This window comes from Macadamia integrifolia, chromosome 4 (assembly GCF_013358625.1).
Source record: "Macadamia integrifolia cultivar HAES 741 chromosome 4, SCU_Mint_v3, whole genome shotgun sequence".
NCBI lineage: Eukaryota > Viridiplantae > Streptophyta > Magnoliopsida > Proteales > Proteaceae > Macadamia > Macadamia integrifolia.
In genome coordinates this window covers 12,722,841-12,735,256 of record NC_056560.1, presented here as the reverse complement: position 1 = coordinate 12,735,256, position 12,416 = coordinate 12,722,841, and the positions used below count along the sequence as shown (strand labels likewise).

The 12,416-nt window shown below is 36.7% G+C and overlaps 1 protein-coding gene and 1 pseudogene across 1 annotated transcript; one reads left to right on the top strand and one right to left on the bottom strand.

Moving 5' to 3' along the window:
* The first annotated feature begins 1,815 nt into the window (after window positions 1-1,815).
* LOC122077564 (pectinesterase-like) lies at window positions 1,816-4,969 on the top strand. Its single transcript, XM_042643530.1, has 2 exons — window positions 1,816-2,683; window positions 4,293-4,969. Exons 1-2 carry the CDS (start codon window positions 1,816-1,818, stop codon window positions 4,967-4,969), a joined length of 1,545 nt encoding a protein of 514 aa, XP_042499464.1.
* A 4,007-nt stretch (window positions 4,970-8,976) lies between these two features.
* LOC122075763 overlaps window positions 8,977-12,416 on the bottom strand; it is a 13,301-nt pseudogene continuing 9,861 nt past the window's right edge.

Below are 12,416 nucleotides of genomic sequence, written 5' to 3'. Positions count from 1 at the left end.
TATTGTAACCCCAAAACCAAACCGAACCGCACCGAAAACCGGATGAACCCGAAACCAAACCGAAACCGGCTCAAAACCCGGACCGAAACCGAAACCAAACCGGTAAGAAACCGAAACACTCCAAAATTCATTAAAAAAATTAAATTTGAATAGTTTTGTATACATTTGTATGGAAAATCGAATTCAAACTAGACCAAAAATCAAAACCAACCCGGTTACAAATCGATTTAAGAAATCGAAGTTCAACAATTCATCATTTGGTTGTTTCCTAATGGCTCCATACCGGTTTAAAAAACCGATCCAAACCGAAATGAACCTAATAAATCCAAACCGGTACCAACCCGAACCCAAACCGCACCGAAACCGATAAATCCTTATTGATGCAGAGTTTCGGTCACTTCCAAACTCACACCGAAACCGGTGGAACCGGACCGAAACCGCACCGACCCGGACCGTTGACACCCCTACTCAGAACTTTAAAATGGCTTTTCTTTTCCCTTAAAAGTCCTCTTCAGATATGAAAGAACATCCTAGGGCAAATAATGTAGCGATAAGAGTCTTTCTCTCTCTTTTTTTTTTCTTCTTCTTCTTTTAATAGGATACCACATAACTATTATATTATAAATTTCACCTATTTAAAAAATGATCCTACTGACCATTGGCTTTAAAATCCATCTTATAAGCACTTAAAAAACCTTGGATCATTAACGAATTATTTGTTAATTTTCAATACACCAAACAAGACCACCCCCAGAAAGAATTAGTTTTTGTGTTATGTATGCTAGTTTGGCATATAGGAGAATGAATTTAGTGTTTATTTTGATAAATAAACTGGTCAAAAAAATTAGCCCCATCTCCAAACACTTATCTTAATCTGATACACGTACGTGAGCATAGACACAAGCTTTACGCGAGGTGTGTAAATTGACATGGTCCTCATGGATTCTCTGTAGATTTTTTTTTTTTTTTTGGTTCAGATGAAAATAAGAAACTTCATTAAGACGGGTTTTCATTACTTTTGTTGACAAAGACATTTTTTCTTATGGGCAATTAAAAATTATTAAAATGGAACAAGAGATATAGATTATTATCTTAGAAGTACGTAGTAATCATGCATGAGGGATTGAATCTTTTTGTTTTTTAGGTGAATGTCAAATTTATTCAACGAAGCCCAAAAAATATGACATTCAAAGGAAAAAGAAAGGAAGAGTGAGACGGCAAAACCCTTGGAGATAAGAGGCCACCTCAAACAAGGAGAAACAATAAAATTACAAGAATGATACCGGAATGCCTTAGAATGCAGCAATATGACTAGAACTAAATCTTATATCAAGATTCCAGTGAGAACTGATATGACTATTAAAGGAAAATAAAGAAACTACATACCCTCCTAAGCTTTGAACATCTTCTCTCAACTTTTAGATGAAATCAGATATGATAATTATATTCTATTGAATTTTCTATTTTTTCCTTTCAACCTAGATGTGATAGTCGCAACAAAGGCATTCCCACCCACACGGGCATTAACGGATCATCTCTTGACCCAACAAAGCCATTGTCATCTCTTTTAATTTTGATGGTAACTTGAACACAAACTAGTCGCCAAGGAGAACAACTTAAGAGTAGGTATGGGTTTCAAAATTTATTGGTCCAATATTCTATTTTCAATGTAAGCTTCATGCATGGCCTAAATTTCATTTTTTTAAAGCTCTGAACGTGTTCAAGCATCCACCATTAATACTATTCTTTCCCCCATTAAACCCCTATAAAAAGGCCCAAAACCTCCATTTTTTGAATCATTCCCATTAGAGAAACATGGAAAAGATTTTTGTTCTAGGTCTTGTGAGTGCCTCTCTTCTTGTATTTGTTCCTAAATTGGCCAATTGTGACACCATATCATCTTGTACCCAAACACCATACCCTGAAATATGCAAATCATTCATTGGCTCTAATCCTCCACTCACCTCAAAAGGGTTCCTTGATGAAGTCCTCAAGGTCACTTTGAACCAAGCTCAACTAGCCCAAAGTCTCATTTCAGCTATGGATTTGAGCTCCTTCAATGAGCCTGCCAAGGCGGCATGGGTCGACTGCACAGAGCACTATGCCAACACGGTTAGCCAGCTTAATCGTGTGTCATTATCTAACAGTAGGGAAGACACTCAAACATGGCTTAGTGCAGCAATTGCCAATCAAGAGACATGCAAAAATGGGTTCATGGAGCTCAACTCAGCTTCATATATGTCTTCCTTACCTTCCATGTTGAGTAACTTCTCAAAGTTGCTTAGTAACTCTCTTGCTATAAACAACCAGGCACCTTCACCTTCACCTTCACCTTCACCTTCAGGTGGTAGACGCTTACTTTCTGGTGGGTTCCCTTCATGGGTCTCTGCTACTGATAGAAAGCTTCTTCAGTCATCAACATCAGCATCACAAGCTAATATAGTGGTGGCTGCTGATGGGTCTGGTAATTTTTTGACCATCTCTGAGGCTTTGTCTGCTTCATCTAAGTTAAGAAGTGGGACTTCAAGATTTGTTATATATGTGAAAAAGGGTACTTACAATGAGAACGTTCAGATTAGCCAGTCAAATATAATGTTAATAGGAGATGGGATTGGTGCCACCATTGTTACAGGTAGTAAGAACGTCCATGATGGTTCCACCACTTTCAGCTCAGCCACTGTTGGTAAGTTTTCTTTCTTGAAGCTTCAAGTTAATCATCAGTTTGACCTTTTTTTTGGTTGTGTGCTCCTTGAGAGATTTGATGAAGAGAATTGGTCATTAGCTTCTTTCAATATTTTTAAATTTTATGATTATTTTCTATTCTAAAACTTCTTAAAATTTCTTGCTTCTATTTGTTAAAAATTTACATATTTATAGGCTCATTGCTTCCATCACTATTCACCAATTAAATAAACTTTGTAGACTTTCTAAGTTCTAACTGTCCCTTTATTGTTCGTTTAAGCTTTTCATCATCCTGATTACATGTCTAATCAAGACCTTCTCTTCTGTTGCATAACTTTCAGTGGCCGTAGTCAATGTCAATGAGACAACACAATAGGCCTACAGTTAAACCCTTGTCATGATCCTCTCTCTCTCTCTCTCTCTCTCTCTCTCTCTCTCTCTCTCTCTCTCTCTCTCTCTCTCTCTGTGAGTGTGTGTGTGTGTGTGTGTGTGATAAGGACAGATACTGCTTGTGACTGTGATAGGGAAATGGTACTGCTTTAGACAAGTCCTTACATCTGAGTCCGCATGCTAATTAAGCTGTCTTGCTGCAGCCCATCCAAACCCTAACCAGCATGATGGTAGAGCTTTTGTGAGTTTATGTTTGGTTTTGACAGTCCCTAATTTGGAAAAATCGCCTCCCCTACAAGATAAATAATAATATTGAGAGTGTCGCCTATGCTAATGTCTTCTGTCTATTTCTCTCCTCCCCTATGAAATAACGTCTCTACTCCTTATCAGGGAGGAGAGAGATAGATGTTGAGGGTCCTAGTGTACGTTATGCTCCCTAACAAAGAATTGAATCCCTAAAAATAGAAAGGAAGAAAGAATGTTTCTCGCGTCTGGACACAGTTAGATGTGAAATGATCCAACTGCCTCCATGTGCACCGGATATTTTCACGGCCAACTATGTCTGGGCATAGAGGGTACATGTGGACAATGTTCCTTTACCCTAATAAATAAGAAGAAAGAGAAAAATTTTAGGGTAGGGGAGATGGAATTTCCCACAATGAAGCCAATGAAAGAACAATAGGGGATCCACAAGGTCGTATACAAAGAGGCTGGATCACGTTCTCGTATGAAAACATTCATGTACGCCTCAGTCATTGCCACATGGACTCCACTCCTCTCACTCTCTCTCTCTTTCTCTGTCTCTCAATAGCACAGGTCATTGGACTGAGTGGAGTGCATGTGGCAAAGACAAAGGCATATGTGAATGTTCTCATACGAGAACATGATCCAACCCCACATAAAAGAGCCCCACATGTCATGGAAGAGCAAGTGAGAGGGTGTATGATACCCACAACATGGCCATCATTTTCCTAAAATTTTATTGGACAATTAATGTTTAATCACTACTCCATCCTAGGGTTCACAAACCCCTATATAGTTTTAGTACCTTTCTCAAGAAAACCGTCTTGATATTTAAAAGACCCATTCCCATTCACAATGGCATTAACAAAACTTGGTCTAATTTTATTTGATAAAAAGAAAACTAAGATATATATATATATATATATATATATGTATCTCACTCATATGACTTACACTTGTTATTTTCATCTCTCTAGGTGCCACAGGCAGCGGCTTCATCGCCAAGGCCATGACCTTCCAAAACACAGCCGGGCCTCAGAAGTACCAAGCAGTTGCATTCCGGTCAAGCTCAGATCTATCAATATACTATCAATGTAGCTTTGAAGGTTACCAAGACACCTTGTATGTGTACTCTCAACGCCAATTCTACCGCAACTGTGACATCTATGGCACTGTAGACTTCATTTTTGGTGACGCCGTCGTTGTGCTCCAAAACTGCAACATCTACGTAAGAAAACCATTAAGTGGCCAAGAGAACACAGTCACAGCTCAAGGCCGGACTGATCCAAACGAGAACACCGGAATTTCGATCCACAATTGCCAAATTACGGCGGCTTCGGACTTAAGTTCAGTCAAAACTTACTTGGGACGGCCATGGAAACAATACTCAAGGACTGTAGTCATGAAGACTTATCTAGATAGCTTGATTGATCCGGCGGGGTGGCTTGAATGGAGTGGCAATTTTGCTTTAAGTACTCTTTACTATGGAGAGTATGCGAATACTGGTCCGGGCTCTAGCACAAGCAATCGAGTGAATTGGCCGGGGTATCATATCATGAGCACCTCAGATGCTCTAGGGTTCACTGTTGCAAGCTTCTTGGGTGGTGGTTCTTGGATTTCAGCTGCTGGAGTTCCATACACTTCTGGGCTATAAGTCTATAACTTAAGCGTGACATAAAAAAAATGTTCACCCTTTGGTGGGCTAATTTGTAAATAGCTTTTGACTGTTTTCTATGCTGTATGAGTCTTGAAAGCTTGGATTTGAATAGATCCAAGAGTATAACGCATAACTTGGGTTATAATGCATTGTTACCGAGAAATAAATACAATAACGGATAAACTGGCCAAGTATGCTGTTACTACTTCCATGATTTAGATCTCTTCTCCGTCATTTATATGTTATGAGCTTGATTGGGACCTTCAACATAGTTTAGATTTCAATTTATATAATTTCTTATTGCTTCTTAGTTTTGGATTTCTGTTCTGCTGATAGCCATGCCAAAGGTGGAATAGAGACTTGTAGATTTATTTTGTAATTTTACATTTCTGTTTTATAATATAATTTTACTGATGTTTAGCAAAAAACAAAGAAAAATAGATCCAAGAATCATCTCTCATGTTGCATGCAATTGTGATCTACATGTATTGAATTGTCATTTTGTGTTGAATTTTCTGTGTTCGGTTTACTTTAAAATAGATATTAAAATTTCCATTTTCTTTCTACAGCCAAAAGAAGATAATGTACCAAACTCATGATGATATAAGGAAATTTGTAGTTTATTTCTCTTGTTTAATTTAAATTATAGATTTTTTTGAAAATTATTATGCATTATGACTTATTGGTCGACACAATTTGTTAGGTCCAGATACAATTAATATGTATTAAATTGAAAGTCCATGGAGGAGTCAGTTTTATCAAAAATCTTTTGATTCATCGCCTTTTGGTGGTTTTGATGAGACAAATTAATGATAAGGATGTTTCGAATATTCGTATATAAAGAGATTAATTGCAGTTTACCGTGAATGAAAAATAATAATTTTTAAAAACCGAATTTTCCTAAGACCACAGTGAATAAGAATCCTGGTTAGACTCAAAATAGAAATGGTGATCCAATTTTCCTGCCTCATTGCTTCTCTACACAACATGTCAGAGGTTAGTGGCCCCCAGAGAATGAATTGTTCTGATCTGATCTGGCAATCATGCCACTTGTCATGATCCCATTTAATGGATGCTCTTCACTTATCCACAAAAAATGTGAAACGTCTGGGAGGAAAGATTTAGTTAGGATGGGTGACCAAGACTTGTTTATAATCATAGCACAAGTGGGTTATTAGAAGCCAAATTAATGAGTGTCATAAACCTGAGAGGACTAAATATATATAAAGTTCTATTAAGCTCCCTCTCCTTGAATAAGTGGAATCCATTACTCAAAACATGGCAACAAGAGCTTTAAAAGAAGTAGCTGATCACAAAAGCCCAGAACTACAGTGGTCAAGGATGGTTTTAATTAAGTCCTTCAAAACTCAATTAAATTAAAGAAACCATCCAGATAAGCATCAATTAGTAGATGTCAGTGGGTTACAGCTTCTACAAATGGATCAATTAAAAATGGATAATCTTGTGGTAATCAAAGTTGGTTACAACAAGACTGTTGTGTTTCTTTATTTTTAGCCCTTTGAAGTACATAACACTTTTTCATCAGTAAGGGTAAATTTATTATTTTATTTTTGTATTAAATGACTTTTAATTTTTTTGAAATCTTTTATTACTTTTGCATTAAATACTCCTTTGAAAAATATATAGGAATAAGACAATGGCCAAGTAAAGACTAGTAGAACTAGTTAGTTCACATCTTTGGTGACAAGAAGTTATTTTCATTTAAAAAAAAAAAAAAAAAAAGCTGCATCTGCCTTGGCTGATGCATGTGGATGGCTATAAAAAGAAGTTGATCCCATTATTATTTAGGCAATAATCCTTTGCCTTGGCTGACTTAAGAGAAATGGGAAAAAATAAAAAAATAAAAGAGAGTACATCTATATGAATTGTATGAAAATGATGCAAATCATTGGCCATTGAAATGTATATAAATTTTTTTGTTAGGATTAAGTGTTTCATTTTGTATATCATTAATAAGCTGGGCAATGCTACCTAAGGTAGGGTGCTCCCACAGGGCATTCTTTTGAAGCAGAAGACAAATATCTCATTGAGGGGTCTCTTTGACCCCCAACTTGGGCAGGGAAGACTTTGAATACGCTTTATCTTATACAAGTTTTTTACATTCCTCGATGAAGTAAAGGCCTTCTCCATTTGTGATTGTGTAGTACGGATTTATATTTTAATTTGTACTGATTGAGCCCTCTTGAAGCTTTCTTTCTAAAGAAATGTAGGTGAGAAACTGCCAATGAGTATCCAATATATATAATCCATATCAAGTAATCTTCTACTGTTAAAATAAAGATCACATAAAGTCTTCTAGACATTTTGATTGGTGAACAATTTTATCATCAAGATATCAACAATTTTATGTGATCCTTATTTTAACAGTAGAAGATTACTTGATATGGATTATATTTGAAAATTGAAGGTATAGCAGATGACTCCAAAAGTTTGGATTCTTGATATAAGTTCTATATTTGGGATTTATCCTTCTATATGTGCCTTCCAAGATCCCTACATAGTACGCAAGAAAAATATAATTTATCTATTAGGATTGAGTTTTTCCTTCATCCATGGTAAAGGAAGAATCCCTTGTCCATGGCTATCGGTATCGTCAAATAATCAAGAAAAATGTTATTTTCAAATTCGTTAATAAGAAGCAGGAGTTTGTTGATAGAAGAAGAGTCCATCGTATGATTACATCACTAGTGGGTTGAGAATTCTTCCTCTCCTACTTGTGAAGACTTTTGCCTGGTAACTTTGTGAGCTTTTGTTCCATGTAAATGTTGTAAAGCAAAATAACTTAAGATCATACCAAACTTCGTAAAAAAATAGCCCACCTAACATTTTAGATGATAGTTGAAAAATGGAAAATAAAAAAATTTCACTTTCTATTCCTCTACACAAATTGGAGAATTTTTTGGAAAAGTTGATAAGTAAATTTAGTGAAAATTTCGGTTTGTTAAATAACCATTTTTTGTATTAATTGTTCCTATTTCATTTTATTTTCCATCACAATTCATATCTAACTACACAAAGCCTTTGTGATTCGACCTTTCTCAACTCAACGATTTAATGAGCCAAACCAATCGCATAATTGAAATCAACAAAGAAGGAATAGAAAAAAAAAAAAAAAATCATAATTGAACCCATTTTTATATAGTTTGGGTCTTTAGTTAAGATCCATTGGCCAAACACAATCAGCGACTGAATCACACATGAACATTTAATTCTAGCACACAATGACAATATTTTAACAGAATTGAATTATAATATGCTAAGGCTTTTGCAAAGTAGTGATGGTACTGGTATCCCCTCATGTACAAAATTAACAGAAGCCTTGCCTGTGGTAACATTTCACACCTTAATGAACTCCCCCAGATCAAGTCATTAAATTTCATGGCTCTTTTAAATCTAATAAAAATCTAATAAATAGTTACTTTGGGGGAGGAGAGAAGACAAACCTATCATGATCCTTCACCCTTCACCTAGTTAGAGAAGGAGATGCTATAATTGTAAGTGAAATTTAAATCACCAAGTACATAAAGAAGAAGAACTCAATGCACGAGGCTCCCACTACTACAGGGTCTGGGAAGGGAAAATGTACGCAGCCTTTACCCCTTGCTTTGCAAAGTATGTAGTTTCCTAAATTTTTTTTTTTTTTTTTGGCTAAAAAATCATGTAGAACTATCCATAATATGCAAGTTTCTTTAACTTACTACACTTTTGGTAACCAAGGAAAGGAGATAGTGGCCAAGAAATGAAACTCATGCATGGTTTTTCTTAATTGTATTTACCCTTTTGCAAAAAAAATAATAATAATAAAAATAAAAATAAAAAAATAAAAAATTGGGCTCAGCGACAATTGATTCCAATTCAAAACTGCAGATCCACCATATCCAACTCTTATTGAAGCCTTTGTTTGTCAAGAAAGATATAGTGACATTCCCAAAGACTATCTTAAGAGTCATTTTACATGATTCATGTGAGGGTCACTTCAGCAATGAACACAAATCAAGCTCAAGCTATTAATGCCTCAATAAATTCAAATTCACTAAACATGAACAATCAACATCCCCAGTCCGAAACCAATGCAAGATACAATGGTAAATAAGTCTCACAGATCTTAAGAAAATACACTAATCTGCTGTAAAAATTGTCTAATAAATCATCTCTAATCACGGAGACTCCATGTCACAAAGCATTGCAGAGAAATGAACCAACATCAAATGAGAATGGCAGAATCCATAGATTTTAGTCGCTCGAATATTCATCCTCATCTTTATCTTCATGCTCTGTCACTACCTTCTCTATAAACCTCTTGCGGACCCCATCAATGATGCCCTTTCTCGATGGGTCACTTCCACTCTGACCATCATTCAGTACCGGATCTGACTGGCAAAGTACTAGTGCAACACCTGATAATTTAACAGGTAAGAGAAGAATGTTCAACCCAACTGAATAACAAAAGTTTTATATCAGAACTAAAAAGGATTAGGGAAACGGAGGTTAATAGTAAATGACAAAGAAAGTGAACAATTATCAGCTCCTGGAAAAAAAAATATGAATGTATGTACAAGCCCATGTTTGTCATTTGTGGTTGACAAAGAAACAGAAGGCTTCTGTTCTGAAATAGAAAAGAAATGTAAGAAGTCGCTTGCCCAAAAACTCTCCATGTGTCCTCCAGGTTCCTGTCTTTGCATGTGGCAAGTTTGAGCCCTACAATCCCATGGCACATGCAAAGAACCACCTTTCAAATCATGTGATTTACTCGCGTACATATCTGGTCTGCCCTCCCAAGAACCCGCAGTGGCGGGAACCTTGTGCACTGGGTACGCCCTTTACCCAGAAAGGTCATATCAGATTGCCTAAAATCAACATTGCAGTATTCCCATCAAGAATACAGAGTGATGTCTTATCTTTGAAATGGGTCATTGACCACTTGCAAAGTATCAAACACTAACATGGAGATTGCATCTACAAATCTGATGCCTTTCAAATTAAACTGCCGAGGTATTATTTCCCTAATTACTCAGAAAACATAACCATCTTTTAATTACAGCATTTAACAGTCAAGTCAAGTCAAGTATAGACAGACAACATAGGCTATAAAATAAATCATCCATTTCTGACATTTTCACCAAAAATAACTTTTATCATTTTCCTAATTAATCTTTACCCAGTAAAACTCCCCAACAAACCATCAAGTAGGCAGACAAACTATTAAACCAAATGGAGTATAAAATCATCAATAGGATAGATAGAAGAACAAAAATGTAAGAAAGTTTGGAATTAAGATGTCATCCATAGGATGTACCTTGAGACATTAGTGAACCAAGTTTGGAACAGAATGAGCTTGGAAGCAGGGAATGAGTGCAGGGGGTTGGCTAAAAATGCTGAAGTGGTATCCAAAAGACTCAAATCTATCAAAAATTCAGTGTCACTTGGCTGTATACAGATATGTGTGGTGAAGTGGTACACAGAGGGCATCATATGTATTTATGTTGATATTTCCGGTTACTTGACTACTATTTCCTTAGAGAATGTGTTACGCATTCAGTGCTCCGTGAAAGTAGAGAAAACAAAGAGATAAAGAGGGCTTTATACATTAAGTATATTATGTATTTCTTCTCTCTAGTCAACATGATGTGGAGGGGAAGCAAATAGGGATTAGTGACAGTAGGAAAAGAGTGCCATCATCATCTGTACAGAGATGGTTTTGACATGATTTAGATGTGCCCCGGCTCTGAACTCTGCTAAACACTGGAGGCATGCCTTGTGGCACAGTTTGCTCACCAAGGTATGTACCAATCAAATAAAATCAAGCATCATGGGCAAACTATGAATAAAATTAAGAAATGAGAGAGAGCATGTCCTAGTGTAAAATCTGAAGTAAATAATTGATGAAATTCAACTTACATCAGGTATAAAAGTCTTCAATATTAGTGAAAAACCAAAGCCCAACAGAAAATAATAAAGACTAATAAAGACTGAAACTAAAACACCTTAGACAATACAACTAATAAAGACTGAAACTAACCAATCTACCAATAACAACAGAAAATATAAGCCGTAGTGATGTAGAGGGGGTTCCTAGGTGACTAGGTCTCCTACAAGATTAACTAGCTAGGTAGGGTTAACTCAAGGGGCTTAGGTAGATAGGACCAAAGAATCTCAGCAAACACGATTAAGCATGCAAGATAAAACGAGACTAATAAACAAAGTAGCCAAAAGCAATAATAATCTAGACGAAAAAACACATAAATTCTTACTCAAGTTTCAAATGAGGACAACAGGAAGGGAACAAACGACACACGAATATTAGGTTCAGCACAAATCCATCTAGACACCCAAATTAGATATGCAAACAATCGATAAAATAGGCATAAACAAAGGGCAAAGGCAGGCTTCAACGTCAATGGGCTGCAATATATAATAGGGATTAATGGAGGTGGGGAGGGTTTAGTTTAATGCTTTACCATACTGATATTCAGATCTGAGGAGAGAAGAAGAGATCAAGGTCCTCCAAAATAAAGAGGTTGTAGTCCACTTTTAGTTGATGAAGATACATCCAGCCGATTGTAGAGAGAGCAGCATCAGCGGAGGGTAAACAACAACCAAGAGTAGTAGCAGCAGTGATGTACTGGCAGCGGTGTATAGCAGCAGCAGTGAGGTAATGGCAGCAGTGTGCAGCAGCAGCAGTATTGTAACGGCAGCAGTATGTAGCAGCAGCAGTGAGGTAAAGGCAGCAGTGAGGTAAAGGCAGCAGTGTGCAGCAGCAGCAGTATTGTAACGGCAGTAGTATGTAGCAGCAGCAGTGAGGTAAAGGCAGCAGGTGCAGCAGCAGCAGTTTTGTAACGGCAGTAATATGTTGCAGCAGCAGTGAACATCGATTGGTGAGGTCCACAGTAACAAAACAGCAGCAGAAAAAAAGAAATAAGACTGAAAAGAAAAAGAGGGAGGCGAGACAAGAAAGCAGAGAGAAGGGAGAGAGCCGAGAGAGTAAGAGAGGGAAGAGGTGAAAGAGAAAAGTGAGAAAACGAGAGAGAGAGAGAGAACCGTGAGGGGTTTGGGGGGTTTGCTCTTGGCCTTTTTTTCAATTAACATTCATTACCTCAACCGTGGCCTAAGCCATTACATAAATATCAATCTAGTTACTAAAAATAAAAAGAGTTAATTGACTAGTAAATAAAGACTTTCTAAAAACTAATCAACCAATAAAGTAGTTTCCTAATTAATTAAAAGATTAACAAGGAAAAGAATATACTACAAATAAACTACTAAACTAATAACTAATGGGGCCCACAAGATCTTCTAAAATCTTCTAAAACCTGGATCGAGCTTTCCTTCTTCCTCCTTTTTTTCTTCTTCTTCTTTCTATTCTTCCAGCCACAAAGATGGCTGCTTCTTCTTCTTCTTGCGCCTGTACACTTTGATGTCCCCA

What these genes read in the sequence shown, in the direction of transcription:
- LOC122077564 (XM_042643530.1), top strand. Translation starts at nt 1,816, where the DNA reads ATGGAAAAGATTTTTGTTCTAGGTCTTGTGAGTGCCTCTCTTCTTGTA. An exon ending in TTTCAGCTCAGCCACTGTTG is followed by an intron (nt 2,684 to 4,292) that starts GTAAGTTTTCTT and finishes TCATCTCTCTAG; the next exon opens with GTGCCACAGGCAGCGGCTTC.